Raw genomic sequence first — 21,759 nt, forward strand, 5'->3', positions numbered from 1 at the left:
GTATTAGTTTGCCTCATTCAAAACCTTCACCCACTAATTGAAAACACATCCTTTAACTTTTTTAGTAAGATTTTTATTAATAATTTTTCATTTAGTTTGAAAGTTTGTTAAAGCGGCCATAGTCATGGACGACATTCAGAAAACCCACGTGCAAAAAATGACCAATAAGTGAACAGCTTCTTTAATTTGTTTCAAGTTCTGTGTGTTATATTTGCTGGGTCTTATTGTTTATCGAGACATATTAAAGAGCCATTATTACGTTTTTCCTTATACTATAAAATGTGAACATATCTGCTGTGAAAAAGACCATTAATAGTTAACGTAATCCCTTCATAAAAATACTGTATATGTTTTGCATCTCTTTATGCTTATATTGTCAGATCTATTTTCCATCTAATTATTGGAATTTAACATATGATGATACCATAGGTGTATGTCATGGATCCTGTCAAGTTACTGTGCACATTTCTGTTCTGTACTGTACTTCTAACAATGGCGGCATTATGGGGGAAAACATTAACTGAAAAGGGCACAATTTTGTGTTTCTTTTTTTCCACATTTAAATTATAGTAACCAACACATCTCCTGAAGAAATTCAAACGACAAGCAAATGGTGATGAATTAATCAGGCAGGGATTGCATGATGAGTTTTATATTTCTTAAAATGACAAGTAGGCCATTTGAATGTATCATTCGTAAAGTGCCTTGAAAAATCTCTAAAATCTCAATTTATGTGTGGGTGGATAATTCCTCAAAGCCCATCTTCATCTGTGCCTGGCTGATTGATTTGCACACAGCCAGAAGGATCTGTCTCCATGAGCAGAAATAGAACAGAAGAGATACTAATCCCAACATTTCCTTGTTCATTTTGAAAGGACACTCGTGGTCTTTTGAGATCAACATAGTAATACTAAATTAGGCATTTTGAATGACACACCCTACAGAAAGGAATTATGTTCCACCTGAACGGAACATAAAAACAAAACATTCAAATCACTTGAAATGTGCTTTGTCCCATTTAGTTAAGAAAAAAAAAAGAATCGAGTAAACAAGGGATTGAGAACTGGTCAAAGGAAAAGTTACACATAACATCTCAGTCTGCAGATCCAATCTTTCAAGGTTATACCCTCATTAATAAACCTACAGAGATACAGTGTACACCATATACTGTATATCTGACAGGTAATTTTGCATGGCTACCTGTCAGATATATAGGGACATGTCCCCCTAAACCTCTTTTTAAGTTGACAGCATCTGGAATTGCACAGAAATGTTTCTCTGACTGAATGCTTCTGGATTCTTGTTCTCCTGAGGACAAGAAACTCAGGAGAACCTTCCTTTCCAAGTCAGGTCCATTCTCCAGTCTCAGCACTCAGTGTTGGAACCTTAATGGAAAAGTGAGAGTAGACTGCTCAGAGCAGACACTAATGTGAGGATCAAGCAGAGATTATCTCCTTAATTCCATTAGGAGTAACTACTCTCTGCTTGTCCAGTGGAAAAGTTCAATAAGCCAGTTCATCTCATTTAGGATCATATATTGCTGCTTTAATGAAATCTCTGATTATAGAAGAAAAACAATATAGTGTCATTTTTAATCGGCAATGTTTCGTATTTCTTTTTTAATGCACAAAAAAATTCAAGCATTGATCAACATTACAGTAGAGTCCGTAGTGGCAAAGCATTTATTGATTTTTTTTTTACATGAACAGAACTATAGACAGCTAGAGAAGCTAATAATCATCATCACACCCCTCCCCAGTTTTTCAGATGGTTCATTCCATTGCAATAAGAAATGAAGGGGATACTAGCCAGCTGGAAGACTTTCATGAAGTGAATCTGTGATTACAAAAACATGAAATTGAGAAAAGTTATAAAGTTGCAGTATTCATATACTGTATATTATTTGACAAAATATCTAAATAAAATTTAATATTATACAATCTGACATCACAGGTATAATCAGACACCCTAGTTAAGGAATATACAGTAAATAATCAATACCGGAAAAAAATCAGTAAAATACATACATTACATGGTTTGATTTTTAAAAAAATAATTATCAAAATACTCTTTACCAATATTGTGTTGTCATTGAAATACTCAGTCTTTCTTCAGTTGAACTTCTTTATTTCCTGATTTTTATTAAGTGTACAATATTTGTTCATTTTCCACTTTCTCATTTGATTTGTACCCAATTTTGGATAAATTTATTCTCCATAAAGTTAAGTGTTCTTTTTCCAAAAAACTCTCTGATTTAAAAACTAATCAGTTTATGAAATTAGTAAAACATTAAGTGATTAAAAATTTAAAACAGAAAAGTGCAAACTGATAAATTAATATTAATATTTTAAACATATTAATTAATTAATATGTTTAAAAAGTTAGAATGAATAAAACACCACCGACTGCAGTTTTTGTGGACTTACATTTTATCAAGATGGTTTCTCTTTGCATTATGATCCTTCAGATAGAGTTTTTATGCAGGCTTGAAACGCATCTATCAGGTCTTTACAGTCCTCTGCTCTTTTCCCACTGACACTGAAACACAAAACCAGTATTTTACAATTTTATAAATTTTATAAATACTCTATTTGGTATTTAACAAAGATTTCAATTAAAATTTAACTTGTGCCAATTACAAAATGTAAATGTACATACAATAGAAGTCACATTGATTGATACTCTGTTCAAGGCATTAAGAAAATCGTTAGACTTGGTCTGCTTGTACATCAGCAGAATTATCACAGTAAAGCCAGATGATTAAGTATTTCAGCTCAAAGCTCCACAACCGCTTTTTTCTGCATAGGATGAAGCACAACAACAAGTAAGTAATCTGTAAAGCAGATCCACCGACACTAATCACTGTTGCACGTGGACCCACGCCAAATGTCCTTTGCTTGTTGCATGTAACATGAACTAAGAGGAATGTGCAGGTCTTCTCTCAGCTATAGGTCATGCATGTAAAATTCCATTTTAAACCTTGAGTCTATTTATGCTTTGCAAGACATTTATGTTACTGTAAATGTCATCTGTAAATGCCACCAAACTCTTATAAGATGAGCATTTATATTTCAATATTGTGGATATAGTTAATTGTGAAAGAATATTTTAAATCAACTCAAAGTAGAATTAATAACAATCTAACTGACCCTTTCATAAGTAGAGTCCAGATGAGACTTTCTGAGCACATTGGAAGCTTGTGTAGAGCTTAATAAGTAATGACTGAGATTGGCAAAAATGATTTTATTGGAAGTGATTTAACTGGAACCCAAGCACATTACTACATCTTTCTTAAGGCAGAAGGTTAGACTTAGCAAAGGTTATCATCATGAACGGAGAACATGTACTGCTTCATTTTACAATTTTAAATGTAAGTTTGTATGAATAGCTATAATTTCTAGAGTCTAGGATCATTTAATCTAGGACTCACCATTTGTCAACGTCCACTTTGATAACCTGGCATGATGCCGGCACAGCTTCGACAGACTCCGGCATTTTTGAAAGGAGAGAGCTGAAGTTGGTGGAGGTGTGCTACTGCATGAGCTGCAGTCAAGTATGGTTACAGATTAGTTAGTGGGATGGAGGGAAAGATGGCAGGAGAGGGAGGGAACTATGACACTGATTAAGCATGATTTAAAGGCTTTAAAGAGGGAATATATACTGGAAAAAGAAATTCAAAGATATTCCTATAAATTTCAGTTAGAATTCTAATTTAATGTTTTATTATTCATTTTTGGGTATGCTAAAATTCGTTAATTCTTGTCCTTTGTTTACAGTCTCTCTAATTTACATGTATATAGTTGAGCTTTTGAGTCAATCATTATGCATTACAAAGACCTAGTAAGGCATCTGAAATTATCACAACAGGGGGAAGGAGATGCTGTATTTGTTTAATTGATATATTGAATTAGGATTGAACATATGATTACAAATTATAGTATTAATAATCTGAATATGAGAAACACATTTTTTGTCTTTCAAAGACAATACTCAAATTGGATGTGGCTAATATTTCAAGATTATTCCCAGGAATACCTATTTATTTCTTATTTGGCACATCCAGTTTGTAGCTTGACTATGTAATGGAATCCATCTACAGCAAATATTTGAAAGGCATACTGCTTTTGAGCATTTTGAGGATACAGAATGTCATCCTTTTCCATGTCAGTCTATCTTCTATATCCTCTTCTTTAACACCCCCATGTCTTTCCTCACTATATTCTCTTTGGCCTTTACTAAACTTTTAGTCCTTTTAGTCCTATTGTCAGAAATTTCTTGTGATATCCTACAGTAGTTTGTTTACATGTGAATGTAAAGGTTTGGGTGGATTTCAAATGCGTTAGTTTGATGAAGTCTTGCATGGATCAGCAATTAGTTCACTTCATTTTGTAAAATCACCACTTGGGAAATAATAACTTCATCGAGAGATGGTGAAAATCTATCAGGCACTGGATAAATGTGTCCAATGTGTATCTTACATTTATATAAAATACAGAAGGCTCTTTCTTTTTATGTATTTATGATTCACTACTTGCAAGATGACAGAAATTGTAGGATTTAGCTTCACCGCTAGGGGGCAACAAATACTTTTACACACATACAGTACAATAATGCATTTCAGGACAAAGTCGACAGCTCGTGGATGTGCACCAGTTTTACCTGTTAACGAGGTTTCACGTTTCATTTCAAATTATGAAAAACTTTTTCTAGGCCCCAAGACATGAAAGCCACATAGAACAGTTAATGCAATCATAATACAAACAAGCAGTAGCAGCAGGAAAAGGCAACAAGCAATGCAGTGTAGCACAAAAGAAAAATCTATACATTAAAAAAAAAAAAACATCAAACGATATCAACCACATTCCATTGATTTTTTTCAAAAATCGCCCATCCTTGTTGATGTGAATAATTTGATGTAATGACACTAAGTCATTGCCGATTACAGCATTTAAAAGATGGTGGTCAAATACCAAAAGATGAAATATCAACCGAATGCACGTCTCTCTCAGCAGCAAATGATGAGCGATTCTTCCTCCTTTATCATCACTATAAAACCCAGTGCGCCACCTGCTGGCGAGGACATCAAATACACTTAGAGACCGGCAGGTTTCCCCAAATTCTACAGTAGGACAGAGGAACGCAACGGAAATGTAGAAAATACTTCTTACATTTTAGAATGCACGCATAGGAAAAATTCTACTTCGAGAATTAATCACATTCTCAGAGGGAATGAAATCGTCTCTCAATAAGGCCTAACCGATTAACATGTGAATGCTTTTTAAGGCCTGTGTGAATCTGGTTATTACTGGACTTGTGCTCACGAATGCGTCTCAGCCAATCGCACAATCCAATACTGGCAGCTTCTTTATTTTGCGGGTGTAAAAATATAGTCGCAATTAATTAGCTTATCAATAATAGCAATATGTGGGATAAATATGCATGGCTAGTTAGGATACCGATGAATGGAGGTCACCGCAGACGGTGTGAGTGAATGAGTCTCGGCGGTGAGACAGAGAGAGGGGGAGAGGGAGGACGGACAGCGGCCAGCCGCCTTCAAAAATGGCGTCTCCGGAGGAAAATGAGTAAAAAATATTAAAACGCGGCCTGCTTTCTTTACACTTCCTCGTTCGGTTTTCGTGGGTTTTTTTTTTTTTTGTGTTTGTTTCAAGGCTGTGTAAAAAAAAAAAAAAAAAAAGAACAACTCATCGTCGCTTTTACTCGAATCGCTGCAAGGAAAAGGGAAAATGGGGAGCGAGCAGTTAGGGAAATAAAAGCAGCCCTGTTTTATTTTGATGCGTCGTTACTGACAGCTAGCATCTGCTGCTAGCCCCACAGCTCTGCTCTCAAAGGGGGTGGTGGTGGGGGGGGGGTGGGAACGATTTGCATGCAAAGGCAAGAAAGAAAAAAAAAGAAAAAGATTTCGAGAATTGAGGATTTCTTTGCTTCCCTGCGAGGACCGATCGGTACCAATGGGCACATCGATTACTATCTTTTTCTGGTGCTAGCGGTGTAGCACAGACTAGCCTGAAGAAAGGGGAGGAGAGACGGCGAGAAAGGACGCATTCAAATCAAATGTTTATCAGCCTTTCGCTCATCACCGGCCGAATCCGCGGCGTCTTCATCATGACCGAGACCGATTTTGGATTAAATCTGAATTCATGGAAATGATAAATGGAAAAGGCGTAGGAAAAAAGAGAACTGGCGTTTTTGGAGGTGGTTGGATTATAACCCCATAGACCCCCCTCTTTTTTCATCCAGCTTTCTCCTCCTCCCCTCCATTTCTCTTTCAATATGCTGTTTTCCACTCCTGAATACTTGCTTATGAAACCGGGGAAAATAGCCTAAAACCGAGCACGGTAAAGACTGGATTTTTTCCCGTAATCTTCTCTGCGACGTTGTCGTTGCTTTCGTCCTCATCGCACACATTGTACACCATATAAATGGATAGAAATTACCCGGGAACAGGATTTGGTGATTTGGGCGCAGGAGCAGGATGGAGTTACGAGAGATCGGCAAAAGCAAGGTATGCATTAGATTCAGACATTGTGCATGCATCACTGGTACTTTACAAGGCATGGTGTGATTCGTGTAAACAATTAGTCGCCAATGGCTCCATATATAGTGCCATGCCTTGCCTTTATGCGTAGTGCATTGTCATCCAAACAGTTGCATAGTAATAATTATAAACAGGATCGGAGCCGTGTGCGTGTCGTGGGGGTGGGCGGGGTGGAGAAAGGAAAGGTTGGGGATATGAATTGTGTGATTGACAGACATGGGGTTTAGGTGGACCTGGCGGGTTGGAGGTGGGGGTATGTCTGGAGCATCCATAGGAATTATTGTTCCCGGTGTGGAGGCCTGGACACAGAGCCCGATAGATAAATTCATTGGCTTGATAGGAGCTGCGATCAGTGCTAGACGCTCCGAAGCCCTCACGATCCCCCCGTGACAGATTGAAATAAGATGGACTGACAGATATTAGCCGGGAAAATTTATTTTATTAAAAATAATTGATTGTTCAAGGGTGGGGACAAAAAAAAAAAGAAAGAAAGAAAATACTACATATGGTGCCAAACGTAGAACCGAGATTTCAAATGCGTTTTACCCAAGCGTGAACTAGATAAATGTGGTGGGTTTTGGATGGTTAATTTGCATAATTAAATTCTGCTATACGCTATTTCCGCTCAATCAAACCCTCTTTTTTACAAATATCTACGATGAAAAAAATAAAACCGAGGTGCATTTAATAGATGATGAAAATTTCCTCCCATAGACAGTGCACGATTAGCTCTGTCTTTTAGCATTTGCGTTAGCCTACCAGCTAGCCCTATGTTGCATGGAAATCACTTGAGGCCTGTGCCCGCAAGCATCATTGCCTCTTATTCATCTGCACATATTCTCGAATTCTTTTCCCTTTCTATTCTTTAGCTGATTATGATCCAAAAAACCACGCTGTCTTTCTATGGGAGTTAATATTTTACAAGGAAACGTTGCTAGTTGTTAGTGTTTGCATGCAGTTTAGCATGCAATTACGTCGACATGCACCATCCAGCTGTTGGATACATCAACATATTAATTAGTTGTTAATTACTAAATAGTTAGTCTTTGGTATGAATTGAGGAAACTGTCTTTTGTTGTGCTTTAAATCTGCATATGGGTCAACAATGGCTTATTTACACATAAAAGACTGGCCTTGCAGTTTGGGCCTAGTCTCTGCATTTCTCCCATGGCTGCTGTGCAGCCGTGCTAGGCGGCGCTGCTAACAGCAAAAAAAAAAAAAAAAGAGCGAGTCGCCCGGCTGGACACGCATTTAATCCGAGTTGGAATCAAAGTTCTGCAACTCGGGAGTGTTGAATACGTAACGCGATGAATTTGTGTTGTTTTTTAAGTGTATAAAGATTCGATCTGGTGGTGTCATTATCATTGCCTATTGACTATCGCATTATTTTTGCATGCCACTCCAATGGATGCTTTGGATCATGCTGTATGACATGAAGCTCGTGATTTTGGGATGAATAAATAATATATGCATTTTAAATCTTTATTCACCTTCATTACTTGCTTATATTAAGTACATTAGGGAATTTGGATTTCACATGAAAACCCATAATTTATACATTATAGGATGTCCAGATACACATCTTTAAGTCGGAATGTAGTGTAAATTTTCAGTCTGTTTGCATGTCATGTTCTGTGTAATTGAGGAGTGACTGAAGGCCCCCCCTCCCCAACACACACACACACACACACACACACACACACACACACACACACATCCTTGACAGTCTGCTCTCTAGGGTCACATTTTGGGAACATATTAAGGTTTATGTAAATGTACTCTGAAATTAATGACACTTCACAATCCAACACTCCCCTTCCTCCATAGTCTTGTCTATGGGAGTTCCAGATCATCCCACCCTGAGTCTGAGCTCCTCCACAGACAAGCCTACGCCACCCCACACCCTCTGCAGGGCTATGCCACCAATCACCACCCAGGGAGCTCTGGCCAAGGCGGGGCTTGGGGAGCAGCTGGACGGAGTTTGGGTGAGATAAATGTCATACCTTCCATGTCACTACCATAAGGGGCCCGACAGTGAATTATTACGTCTCTCCTAGCATGTCCTGGTACATTATTGTCATTGAAAAATGAGCACATTAAACACAAAATAGCTCGACTGAGTTGAAGCCTTAAGTGTTTCAGCCTGATTTTCAGGAAGGCTGGTCGTCTCATCATTCAGCTTCATGCAGTTTCACAGTAATTTTTTTTTAACTGCAATGGGGGTTCATGAACTTAAACATGCACTTAGAACCACTGATGTCCTAATTTAAATTAGTACATATAAGAGGACACAAAGATGACTGATTTAGATCCTAAAATCCCTTCCTGTTATTTAAGATTTTTTGTACATCTGTGCCATCATTATTTACATTCTTAATAACTGAATCAGTTTTGAAGGTATTGTCTTTTCTTCCCAAAGGTCTGTCGGGACTCTTTGACACTGGTCTCCACCATGCTAGCCCCTCTGCCCCCGATGCTTCTGTTATGAATCTGATTTCAGCTCTGGAGTCTCGGGGTCCCCAGCCTCCCCCCTCAGCTTCTTCCCTACTCTCCCAGTTCCGCACACCATCCTGGCAGACAGGTGGGGCTAAACCAGACTTGTATCTCATATGTTGTATTGACTTTCACATAGGCCCCACAGTCAATATGACATTTATAGCACTATCCAAATTTTCACATCATTCTGACTGTGTTGCTGTGGAGAATTATTTAATACTAGATATGCGCATTTGCACAACACACGCAAATAGTCTAATTCATTTTACGTTTTCAAATTAAACTTTGCTTTCGTTATCTATAAATTTAAATGACAGCTTAATGATCATTGATAATTTTGCAATCTGTCTTTTTTTTTTTTTTTAACAGCGATGCACACGCCTGCTCCTCCTGAACTGTTTATCTCTGGGGCCCTTCCTGGCTCCGGCTCATTCCCTTCTTCCTCAGCTCTGTCAGCCTATCAGCATCCCGCATCTTTTTCCAGCCGTTCTTTCCCAGCCGCATCCCTTTCCCTCCAGGACACACCCACATTCAGTCCCACATCAAATGGCCTGCTGTCGCCACATGACCCTCTTCTACACATCAAGGCCCCGTCCCAGTCAAGCCTGGGTTTTGATAGACTCCTGTCCTCACAGGGCGCTGCTGCAGCCGCTTATAGGGGAAGCCAGGATCCCACCAGTGCCACCTCGGCCCAGGCATCCTCTGCCAGGCACCTGCAGTCACACCAGTTCAATTTGCTGTCATCCCAGCTCCAGGACCAGTCCTCCCAACTCTACAATGCGTCAGTCTTTTCCTCAGCCCAGCCCCAGCCTCAGTCCCAGTCCCAGTCCAACGCAGCTCAAGAACGTGCCGTTCCCAGGCAGGACAGCGTTATCAAGCACTACCAGCGACCCACACCTGCTCAGTCACAGTTGTCATCCTCTGCTGCCCACTCCCTCCAGCATTACCTCAGCTGTGGAGGGGCGGGGTACCAACAGATCGCCACCCACCACAGGCATGCTGGTCTTTCTTGCAGCCCACTCGGGGACCAGAGTCCCTCATCGGATCACAAGCCCTCGTCTCGCACTGAACAGTATCGTCCAATCATCCAACCTCCCTACTCCTCCTCCTCTTCTTCTTCGTCCTCTTCCTCAGCTGGGAAGGGTACCAAAAGCAGCTCCAGCAGCGGCTACTCTTCCGCCAGTTCAGCCTCATCATCCAGAACTCCTCACACACCTCCTTCTGCATCCTCTACCTCATCTTCATCCTCCTCCTCTTCTGCCACCTCCGGGGCTCATCCTTCCAACTCCATCCCCACGTCGAGCTCCAGCGCAGCACCTTCTAGGCAGCAACCTCCCCCGCAGCCAGCCCCTCCTCCCCCGGCCCCCCAGCAGCAGCAGCCCCCTGCCACCACCTCAGCCCCCCAGTCTCTCCCCAAATCCTGCCTCTCGGGATACGGTTCTCCCGTGCCCCCAGTGAAGACCCCCACCTCTGCTCTCACTGGTCAGACCCCACCCCAGCAACAGACGCAGTCATATTCCCCTAATCAACCCCCTACTTCCCATCTAGCTCAGTCCTACGGGGGCTTCAGTTCACCACAAGCCCAAGACTTGAGCTCAGGTACGGGTGGGAAAGGCTATGGGAGTCTGGGGGGGCGGAGTCAGTCGTATGCCACTGATTTATACGGAGCTGACTCAGCATATGGATCACTTCCATCCTCTTTGGGTGGAGCAGGAAGCCCCTCGCTAGGCTACGGTGCCCCGGGTCACTCCCCTGCCCTTCTAAGGTCAAGCGGTTCATCAGGTAGTGGAGCGTCTGGGGGAGGAAGCAGCAGCGGCGCAGGAAGTGGGAACTCGGGGTCAGGAGGAGGAGTAGGAAATAGCATGAGCAATGACAGGAGTGGGGGTGGTAGTGGGGGAGGGTCGTATCATATTCCTGACTCCAGCCCTTCACCATCAGGTAACTCGGGCATCATTCGTCCAGGGTTGCATTCCCCGGTGCCCGCCTGCCCGACGCAATCTCCAGGGGGTGCAGCTTCTAATAAATATATTTCCTCAGTCCTCTCCCCCACTTTCCTGGCTTCCCCACAGGGATACCCTGATACCAGAGGCCCCAGCTCCCAACCGCAATCCTACCACCCTACCTCCTCCAAAACAAAGGCGGAGACTTCCATGCTGGGAGTGGGCTCCCAGAGGTCCCAAGAGGAAGTAGACGACGACGATGAATTCTTGATCCAACACCTGCTGCAAGCTCAAGCAAGTCCGGCTCCCCAGGCCGCCCATCACCATCCTCAACAGCAGCCTCAGCAGACATCCCAACAAACTCAGCCACAGCCCCAGTCGGTGCCTCCGACCACCGATTCAGGCAAAGGATTGAGTTATGACATGAGCAAGACCTCTGAAGAAAGGTACCACCCTCAAAGTGTCATACGTACCCACAGTGCCACATCCACGGCTGGAGTAGGTAACGCAGGGTCCGGAGGATCCATCTCAGGGATGGACAACCAACTGGAGATGTCGCTGAAGAAGCAGCAGCAGCAACATCAGCAGCATCACCATCAGCAGCAGCAGAGGAACGAGAGGGCTGTTGGGAGCAGCCGGAGCAGCGGAGGGAGAGGCAGTACCGAACAAGTGCACTCCCACCTCCATCACCATGACAACTTAGGCTCGGTGGTCCACTACGGCAGGGGTGATCCATACACTCAGCATTCCCTTGCTTCCCAACACTCCTCACACAGCCAACACGTGTCGTCCCACACGCAGATACCGTCCCACACCCAGATGGAGCTCCAGAAGAAATCCCAGGAGCACGCCGAAATCACTTACCCTCGGAAGACGCCCGAAATCCAGCAACAGCACTCCCAATCTCAAGGGACCGCCTCCCTCATGGACTCTCCCACCGATCAGTCCCGTCAGCCGTCACACCTGCTCCAGTCGGTGCTGTCCCACACCACCCGCAACAAGCTGGAGCCTCATCCGCAGCATCACAAGATGGATTCTCATCGGCAACACCAACAGCATCACAAAATGGACTCCCACCAAGCGCATCAGCAACACCCGAAAATGGATGCCCACCCTCAGCTTCAGCACCAGAAGATGGACTCCCATCAGCATCAGCAGCACCACAAGATGGACTCTCATCCCCAGCAGCAGCACTCCATCGGCCAACAGCAGGCGGTGATGGAGTCCACCGGCGGGGCGCTGGGCTCCAGTAAACACCAGGCTCAGTCCCAGTCCCAAACCACCCAGCTTCAGCTTCAGCTCCAGTCACAGGCTTTGGAGGTGGCGGCGGCTCACTACAATCACGGCCCCCCGCCGCATCAACACGAGCAGAGCCAGGTGAAGCAAAGCTCGGTGGTGTCGTCTTTGGATATGTTGGAGCGCTCCCTTTCGCAGACCTCCAGCGCGGACGTGGCAGTCGCCGAGGACCGACGTGGCGGAGCGGGCAGCGGAGGAAGGAGCGGAGGCAGCGGCGAGCGGCACAGACAGCAAGATCAACAGCAGAGACAGCATCCATCCCATCACCACTCCCAGCAGCACTCAGCCCCCGAACTTCACTCCTTCCTGTCGGAGCCAGACATGGGTCTCTCCACCCCGTCTCACATGCACCATCTCTCCCAGCACCACCCACAGCAGCATCCCAGCGCTCAACACCAACAGACCCACCCTCACCATCCCCACTCCCAACCCCACCCTCACCACATACCCCCACCTTCCGCCTCCGCTCACTCCCAGCCTCAACCCGAACCGCAGCAGCCCCTGTCCTCCCAGCTGCCCCCGCAGCAAAGCCAGCTGGACCAACAGCGTTCAGAGCAACACCAGTTCGACACCGTCAGCCCGGTGGAGAAAGCAGACCAGAATCAACAAAGCAACCGCTTCGTACCCATGACGTCCATCTGCTTCCCAGACTCCCTCCTTCAAGATGAAGACCGCTCCTTTTTTCCAGGAATGGAAGACATGTTTTGCGCAGACGACTACAAATCGAGCTGCGCTGGAGGTGGAGGGCCGGTGCAGGAGGAGATGAACGAAGGACACACCGGACAGGATGGAATGGATTCCATGAAAGCTGGGCAGAGTGCGGGTGGAGCAGGGGGAAGCAGCGGAGCTAGCTACGACATGATGGGGCACCACGGCGGAGATCAGGGATATGAATCATACTGTCATGGTCTGGAAGAGCCGAGCAACAACACCATGACTCTTGATCTCGATTCCCTGAAAACCCACGAGCTCCCTTCGACTGTCAACACTGAACAGTTAGGATTGATTCAGACCCAGGCCCCGGCGATGGGCATGGGCTCCAATACTGCTGGCCCCAACAACTCCGGAGCTAAACTGTCTGCTGGACCTGGAGGAGCCGGTGGAGGACCTGGTTCTGGGGGCCTCCAGTCTCCTATTTTCTGCTCCTCTCGTCCAAAGAAGCTCCTGAAGTCCAGCTCTTTCCACTTATTAAAGGAACGCAGAGATCCCAACACACTGCCTAAGAAGAGTTACGCTCAAGAATACGAGTTTGAAGACGATGAAGATAAAGCCGACCAACCAGCTGACATCCGGTTGAATAGCCGGAGACTTCCAGATCTTTTGCCAGATTTGGTGTCGAGCTGCAGAAAAGGAGGAGGAGGAAGTGGGTCTCTCAGCCCTTTAATGGGCGACATCGATTTCTACCATTCCTCTGGTTATTCCTCCATGGGTTCCCACTCACTCATGCCTCAGGATGGTCCCAAAAAGAGGGGCCGAAAGCCCACTAGACCTAAGAGAGATGGCCCACCTAGGCCAAGAGGCAGGCCTCGCATCCGTCCAATGCCTGAGCCCTACACTCCACGAGGAATGATGGGGGATCTCGGTGGAGCAGCGGTAGGAGGAGGATTCAACGTGGAAGGACGGGGAAGGGGAAGGGGACGTGGAAACCGGGGTAGAGGAGGAAGAAGGGAAGATATGTACATGGAGATGGGTGGGAAGGAACACGAGCAGATGCACCACCATCACCTCCATCAGCAGCCTCCCCAGCAGCTCCATCACCAGCCCCAGCCTCCACAGCAGCAGCTCCATGAGCCCATTCCACCTCTAAAGGTCAGTGACCTTTGTGTGGTTCACATGTTAGCGTCGTCTTTAAATTAAGTTAGAACTGCTTCATTTGTGGAAGGGAGGGTCAAGTTGCTCATGCAACACAAGCTCTTGTTACTCCTCTTTTTTTTTTTTTTAGTCCTGGCAAGGGTTTTTTTGTTATTTTCTTAAGAATGGTTTGAAATTACATGCATATACATGCATAAATACATCAAAACATCCATGCATATGGACTAATTTACCTTTAATCTTCATGTTTTTCAGATCAAGCTACCCATTGGTACCCTGTCCTCCTCCGATGCGTTGCTGAGGACAGACTCTCTGTCTGGGACAGACCCTGCTTTGTCCGATGGCTCGGTGGGCTCTGCTCCCTCACTCGGTTTAAGTCCTGGACCCCCCTGCAGCACCGACAGCACCAGAAGTCAGGACAAGAACAAGCCCAAGAGTCAGATGATGGGTGAAGGCGTTGATGAAGAGGGCCTGGATGACAGAGTGAGAGCTACAGGATTAGATCTGTGCTGTATTGAGCAGAAATTGTACAAAATAATCTTTACCTCTCAAGAAGGAAGCTTTTAGCTGAGTGATTCTCTGTTTTGTATTATTTCTAGGGAGATGAGAAGGATTCTGAATCTAAAGCCGGCTTCGTAGCTTCCTTCTTGGATTTCCTGAAGACGGGGAAGAGACCTCCAGGCTTGGACATCTCCCCAGGAATGGAACCAGATAACGGCGAAAACTCCCCCTGTAAAGCAGGAGGTCTGCGCCCGCTGTCTCCTGCACCTCCTCCTCCACCACCACCGCCTCCTTTCGGGGACAGCGAAGGGACTGGGGGCTTGGCTCTGGGCAACTGTTCCAGCCCCAAGAGGTTGGAGGACGAGCTGAAGAGGAACCTGGAGACTTTGCCGTCATTCTCCTCCGATGAAGAGGACTCAGTGGGAAAGAACCAGGACCTCCAGAAGAGCATCTCCTCGGCCATATCTGCCCTGTACGACACCCCACAGCTCACCTCTAACATTCAGCCCCAGCTGTCTCCTCCACCGCCACCGCCACAGCCTCAACCCCCCCAGTCTCCACTTACACCCACTCTGCAGCCCCCCACGCTCAGCCCGCAGACGACCATGCATACGCCTCACGCTATGCCACAGTCCAACGAACCCGACATCCTTCAGCCAGAAGACAGAGACATGGATGAGAACAAAGAAGAGAACGAGGAGGATCAGAGCACAGGAGGGGATGAAGAGAGCGATATGACTGAGGAGAGGGAACCGCAGCTGGAAACCCTGGGGGCCCCGACTCTTGATCGTAAGGCTGTTTTTAATTCATCTTAAGTCGCTTTTTTGTACAAATGGATTTTTTTTTTTTTGCATCTCAGCTAAAATAAATGAAAAACAATAGAAGCGCTGTGTGCAGTGGAATAAATTTGGTGAATTGATCTGTAAAATTTACCTTAAACGTCATTTTCCTGTTCTATATTTCCAGCTCCTCCACTCCCAGAGATTCCTCCAGTGCCCACAACTCCTGGGCCCCCCTCTGCCCCTCCGTCTCCCGCCTCTTCCTCCTCTCCTTCTCACTCCCCCCTGCCTCCCCTTTCCCTCCCCTCACCCCTACCTCCAGCAGAAGAACAACGGGAGAGTTCTCAGCCGCCAAGCCCTGTGGCGCCTGCATCCCCCTCTCCGCCGCCGGCTACTCTCCCTCAGCCAGCCTCCTCTCCTCCACCAGCTTCCCCTCCTCCTCCCCCTCCTCCTCCTCCTCCTCCTCCTCCCTCTTCAGCTCCGAAGGAGTCTCCCATGCCATCTCCTGAGTCCCCCGCCTCTCCTGAAGAGCCCCTGCCTCCTAAGATTACCTCCCTGCACCTTGCCCAGAAGCAAGAAGATGCTGCTATCGCTGGAGAGAGTGAAGAGGATGAGAGTGAGAGTGGAGGGGAGGGCATCTTTAGAGAAAGGGATGAGTTTGTGGTGCGAGTGGAAGACATTCGGACTCTTAAGGTATTTGTGAGACTCTGTTTTGTGGTGTTAAATTTTTAAAAAAAGGTGAAAAATGCTTGATTTCTTGTGGAGAGGTAAAAAACTAAATATATTTTTACTTATTGATTGATAATAAACCAAAGTGAATGATTGTTAAAGCCTAAGAAAAAATCCTTGAGGACGATCACGTTGTGTTATTTAGATGTCAAGTCACGGACAAATTTACCGAGTCTTACCTGTGTTTTGTGTTTGGGCGCAGCTGGCTCTGCAGACGGGCCGTGAACCTCCACCCATCTGGAGGGTGCAGAAAGCCCTGCTGCAGAAGTTCAGCCCGGAGATCAAAGATGGACAGAGACAGTTCTGTGCCACAAGCAATGTGAGTTCACCCCCCCCCCCTCAAAGCCCTGAGCGATCTAACACCACCACCACCACTACAACACCTGCTAACAGACATGTGATTGTTTTTGCAGTAGAAGCTGCATCACGGTTTTGAATTGTAGTGCGTGTGTCCATATATATCATTCATAAACTCTCACAGTATTTTTTAATAATGTCGTGTCTGATTTCATCTTTATAACCTGTTGTTGGCTTAGTATCTTGGCTACTTTGGAGATGCCAAGAGGCGATACCAGCGAATCTATGTCAAGTTTTTGGAAAATGTCAACAAGAAGGACTATGTCAGAGTCTGCTCTAGAAGACCCTGGCGTAGAGCTACGCCAGCTCTCAGGTACCTTTTTTAAAAAAAAACAAGTTTATTCTTTCTGCTCCAGAAATTCTTTCCATAATGATGATAATGGAACCCTGCATTTGTAATATATTTAACAAAACTATGCCTTTTCGTCTCACAGACGCCAGCCGCTCCCGAAGATGGCTTCCCCTCCTGCCACACAGGTGCCACCGAGAGTCGCTGAGAAAGAGGAGAGGGTCGCTCCGCCAGCCCAGCGCGAACAGAGAGAGAAGACAAGAACAGCCACCATGACAGCAAAAGAGATGCGTGAGAAGAAGGAGGCTCCAGCTGCTGTGCTCAAAGCTAAGGAGAAAGAGAGGGAGCCCGAGAAGGAGAAGCGAGTGCAGCTGCAGCAGGAAAAAGTGGAGAAACGTACTGCGGCGGCAGAACGAGGTAGAGCAAAGGATGAGAAGAAAGTGTTAGAGAGGAAGGAAAAAGAAAAGACTGAGCGCCCGCCAAAGTCAAAGACAGTCAAAGTAAAGGCTGAGCCACCACCCAAAAAGAGGAAGAAGTGGCTGAAGGAAATCCCTTCATCATCCGACTCAGACTCATCTGAAGATGCAGCTAGTGAGAATGAAAGTGAGTCTGGATTTTAATACTTTTTTTTTTTTTTTGCAGATTAATACATTTAAAATAAACAATCTGTCATATCCAGGGCCGTAGTTACATCACAAGAGGAGATCTGTTCTGTGCCACTTTTAATGACTGGTTCTTTTCCACTCAGTGCCAGTGAAAGGTGGAGTAAACAACCGTGCCATGAGGGAGATGTTCAGGAGCTATGTGGAAATGTTGGTCAGCACAGCCCTGGACCCCGACATGATCCAAGCCCTGGAGGACACAGATGGTGAGAGACACTGGCGTCTCAGTATATTGGCAAATAAAGCTTCCTTTAAATCTCTACTGATAAGCAGGTGACAGAATTTAAATAAGAGGTAAACATCTGTGTGTCATCCATGGATACTGTGATTTTAAATCCATTATACAAGTTACATCAGGTCGAAGGGGCACCCAGGATTGCCAGAACTGTTTTGGATTTGCCTTTGACATTAAAAGATTGGCAGCTACATAAATGTTTAATTATACTTCCTGCACTTTGATTGGCCACCAGATGAGCTTTACCTCCCCCCAATGAGGAAGATTGACAGCATCCTCAGCGAACAGAAGAAGAGGTTGCTGAGGAGAGTCTCCATGAGCTCTCAGCATCAGGTAGCCTGTCCGTCATGACTGGAGAAACATTTTTCTTGTGATTTTTATTTCTGTTTAATGCACATGCTGCATTTAAAGTGGAACTGTTTTTTCTTTTCTTTTTTCTGCTGCTTCAGGTCCTGGATTGTAAATACTATTTATTTGAAGACTATTTATTTGTTAAATCAGTGATATATAGGTAGATCGTTGATTAGTCTCTAAAGCTGATTTCTAACTATAATTAAAATGTGGTCATATGTTGCCTTGCCCTTGAGCAAGGCACCGTCCCTTTACAAGTTGCTCATTCCACTCTTCCTCTCATCATCTGCAAGGTTAGAGGCCTTGTGCGCGTGCGTGTGTGTGTGCGTGTGTGTGTGTGTGTGTGTGTGTGTGTGTGTGTGTGTGTGTGTGTCACAGGCCTGTATATATATATATAGGCACTCTTGATTAACAATAAAAATAACTAGAACGGGCAAATAATTTCCCCTACAGGGGATTAATAAAGTTGATTTCTTCTTCTTTCTTCTTCTTCTTGTAAGATCATGACCTAGAGTTATAACATTTTAGTAAACAATTAATAGAAAAACTGTAGAAATAATGACATTAAAAAAATCCCTTACATATATCCAAGTGCAGAAATGTTTCTGATTTCTCCTGGTTCTTGTTACTCTGAGTCAGCTCCTGACTTGTGCTCTCCTCGCTCTGCCTCTTTTTCGACAGGAGGTGCTGCACGCTTACCCTCAGATCATCGTGGACCCTCTGGACTCAGGAGTGGTGAGAGTACGGCTAAGTGGGGAAGCTTACAACCGTAAAACTCTGAACAGAGTCAAAAAGACCCTGCCTAAACCACAGGTGTGTGTGTGTGTGTGCGCTTTAGAAGGCCAGAATATTCTCCATAGATAGTTATGTGTATTTCAAAGTGAAAAAACTCAATTTTTTGCGTCATACTCATCCCTTGGGTGACGTATGGATCGGGTTATTCTGTTCAACTGCTGAACAAAACTGAAAGCGTGACTTGAATACAAAGCTTGACTGAAAAGACCAGTTAACACCTGGATCACAAGACAGAGAGGTGAAACTGCAGCGGCTTCCCCTGTAACACACGCTTCAAGTTTCACAACCCACTCCGCTTTTTAATCACTGGCTGACAATGATGTTGATAGACGTCAATTATGTTTTATTTTCAACGGGGCAAGCTGAGGGGGAAAGTCTGGTGGAGCTTGTCAGTGAAAATCAGGTTTCTAGTCACCTTATTTAGCTGAATGACAACTGATTCATTTACGGAATGGAGGATGTCGAATCAGAGAAAGACGGAAAAGTTGCAGTAGCTAATGATGGAAGGAGTTCGGTTGCTACAAAGCGCTGGAAGCCTACGAGTTAAGCATCTCTAAGTTAAATAATATGGGTTTACATTTTCTCTTTCCATCGAAGCTAACAGAACTTACCATACATATTAATCTGTTTAGTTTTTATTCCTACGCTCCAACATAAAATAATAACGTTCATGGTTCTGTTTATCCATCTGTACGTCGTTTTTTTTTTTTTTTTTTTGGCCAGAGCATCTTGCAAACTACACCCACTAGCTTTGCCAGATATCACACTAAATTTATTATGTGTGGTTTCCATGGAAACATTGTTATAGTTGACTCTAAAGTCTATTTTTTCCTGGAACGTGTCCCCTCAAATTCTACATTGTAAATTCACCAAACTTAATGCATAAATTACTCCTGATAAGTAGTCCAAAACTATTTTTTGTATTGCAATTGTAGAAAATCAAAAATTGGAAAATGTTATTTTTTGCATTATCTGTACAAAGTTGGTTTTTTACGGTGGATGTGAAGGTTGGTCATCTTCTCCACAGCATTTATCCAAAAAAAATTTTTTTCTATACTTCTCATAGAAGTGGAGGTTATAATAGATGGGTGTCAGGGGATCTTGTTTTTTAATCCCATTTTTCTTTTCTTTTTTCTTTAGGACCTTAAACTGTCAGCTGATTCATATCGGATCTACAGTCTCTACCACTCCCTGCATCACTATAAATACCACACCTTCCTACAGTGCAAGAAAGAGGTAAGAAAACCTATTTTAGCCTTTTTATACATGTCATAGATATAAATTCAAGATTTTGCCTTTTTGACCTCAGTGTCCCGGTGAATATGCTTAAGCATATCCTTTAGCAAGAAGCTTCTCGTGTGCTGCGCAGCTCTAATTACATTTTCTAGAAATAAACAGTTTGGAATTATTTTTCACCCAAGACCCTGCTTTGAATCGAAGTCTCACAACTATGTGTGTGTTGTCACACTTTTCCAGACCAACACCATCGAGCAGGCTGCTGAGGACCCAGGTCAGGAGGAGGTGGTGCAGCAGTGCATGGCCAACCAGAGCTGGCTGGACACCCTCTTCAGCTCCTTCATTGAGCTTCTCACGCTCAGCACTAAAGCCTGAGGCGAACGCAAAAAGAGAATGGAAATAATTAAGGCAAGAGGATTTAAAAAAAAAAAAAAGAAAATACAAAAAACTGAAAGATTGCTCCCACTGTACAGCCCCCAACCCTCTTCAAATCTCTAAGATCTGAGGATGAATTTTTAAAGCCTTTGTCGAACACAAGGGGGTCTGTTCAAGGAACCTCGGACACTGGCTTCAATTCTTTTTCTTGTTGTTGACCAATGACTAAAGAAATGTCTTACTTTTTGAGAAGGAGGGACCCCACTGATTTAGGGGACACTGGTGGGTCAAGAGGGAATTGACCTTTGGATAAAAGGGAGAGAAACAAAGTGGAAGGACAAAGAGGACAAGCCGCAACGAAGTTATCGGAGGAGCCACTGACATCTTGCTAACTGTGTCATAAAGACGATAGTTCAAAGAGAAACTATTACCACTTAGTTTTTACATAAATTATTTTTTGAAGACTAACATCAGTGTTGGCTTTTGACAAGAGTGGAAGAGGGTGAGAATGCTTTTTAAAAATGCGTGTAGAGTGTGCCGTGAGCAGCACGAACATGAACTTGTCCACGGATAGAAACATGAAATGTGATAATAAACGCTCTCTCTCTCATCCTGTACTATGTGAAGGGCAGCACCAGTTTGCTGTTTGATAGTATATGAAACACATTTTTATTATTTATATGAGGAGGTTTTTAACTTAAACTCTTACAAGCACTGGGTTGCTGCCCTGGCATTTTAAATACCTTATTAATTCCCACAGGTTCAGTATACAATCGTAACCCACATATCCAAGCCATCTTCCCCTCAATGGAAAAGAACATACATCAACGTCGGCTGTAACACAGTGGGTGTAAAATAAAAGAAAAAAGAAAAATGGGAAAGTCTATTTGAAATTTAACATTGTTGTGCTTCAGTTCAATCATCAAGTCAAGCAGGTGAAAAGAAAAATAAGTAAACTTTCCATTTCCCACGTGGAAAGAAGGAGTGAGTATAAATACGTAATATTTAAAGAGGAAATAGTCATTTCATTTTTATCATTTTGATGTCTGTGCATACTATGACTTATTTTGAAAACGATCTACTTTTCCATAAAAAAGGAAAAAAAAGGCGTGTAAATATTGTACAGCTCTTGATGAAATTCTTTGTCCTTCTGTACATTAACTCCTGTATTTGAGAAACGAATAAAATCTGCAAAGAACAAACAACGTTTCGTTTTCCTGCTGTGTGGTGCATCTCCATCCTCTTTTTACTCCAAGCTTTTCACAGGACAATTGGGCCAAAATTTAAATTCTTTATCTATTTATAGATCATGATACAGTCGGGTTTCCTACAACCGAAATGTTTGGACAG

At 44.1% G+C, this 21,759-nt stretch overlaps 1 protein-coding gene and 1 long non-coding RNA gene across 2 annotated transcripts; one reads left to right on the top strand and one right to left on the bottom strand.

The window, feature by feature from the left end:
• Nucleotides 1-1,676: 1,676 nt before the first annotated feature.
• LOC137588007 (uncharacterized) lies at nucleotides 1,677-3,885 on the bottom strand. Its single transcript, XR_011034002.1, has 3 exons — nucleotides 3,431-3,885; nucleotides 2,427-2,538; nucleotides 1,677-1,836 (listed from the first exon to the last, which is right to left on the bottom strand). It is a non-coding gene; the product is annotated as an uncharacterized lncRNA (long non-coding RNA).
• A 2,018-nt stretch (nucleotides 3,886-5,903) lies between these two features.
• On the top strand, nucleotides 5,904-21,614 carry prr12a (proline rich 12a). Its single transcript, XM_068305212.1, has 15 exons — nucleotides 5,904-6,523; nucleotides 8,384-8,541; nucleotides 8,976-9,137; nucleotides 9,422-14,097; nucleotides 14,356-14,583; nucleotides 14,700-15,390; nucleotides 15,568-16,073; nucleotides 16,312-16,428; nucleotides 16,646-16,779; nucleotides 16,901-17,358; nucleotides 17,504-17,623; nucleotides 17,888-17,985; nucleotides 18,685-18,816; nucleotides 19,939-20,034; nucleotides 20,275-21,614. Exons 1-15 carry the CDS (start codon nucleotides 6,441-6,443, stop codon nucleotides 20,407-20,409), a joined length of 7,794 nt encoding a protein of 2,597 aa, XP_068161313.1. The 5' UTR covers nucleotides 5,904-6,440; the 3' UTR covers nucleotides 20,410-21,614.
• Nucleotides 21,615-21,759: the final 145 nt, after the last annotated feature.

The sequence above is a fragment of the Antennarius striatus genome, chromosome 21 (genome assembly GCF_040054535.1).
Source record: "Antennarius striatus isolate MH-2024 chromosome 21, ASM4005453v1, whole genome shotgun sequence".
Taxonomy (NCBI): domain Eukaryota; kingdom Metazoa; phylum Chordata; class Actinopteri; order Lophiiformes; family Antennariidae; genus Antennarius; species Antennarius striatus.

Bases quoted from the DNA above. Each gene is read 5' to 3' on its own strand.
- prr12a (XM_068305212.1), top strand. From the start codon at position 6,441: ATGGATAGAAATTACCCGGGAACAGGATTTGGTGATTTGGGCGCAGGA. The intron at 14,098-14,355 runs GTCAGTGACCTT...CATGTTTTTCAG, and splicing joins AGCCCATTCCACCTCTAAAG to ATCAAGCTACCCATTGGTAC. The intron at 20,035-20,274 runs GTAAGAAAACCT...ACACTTTTCCAG, and splicing joins TCCTACAGTGCAAGAAAGAG to ACCAACACCATCGAGCAGGC.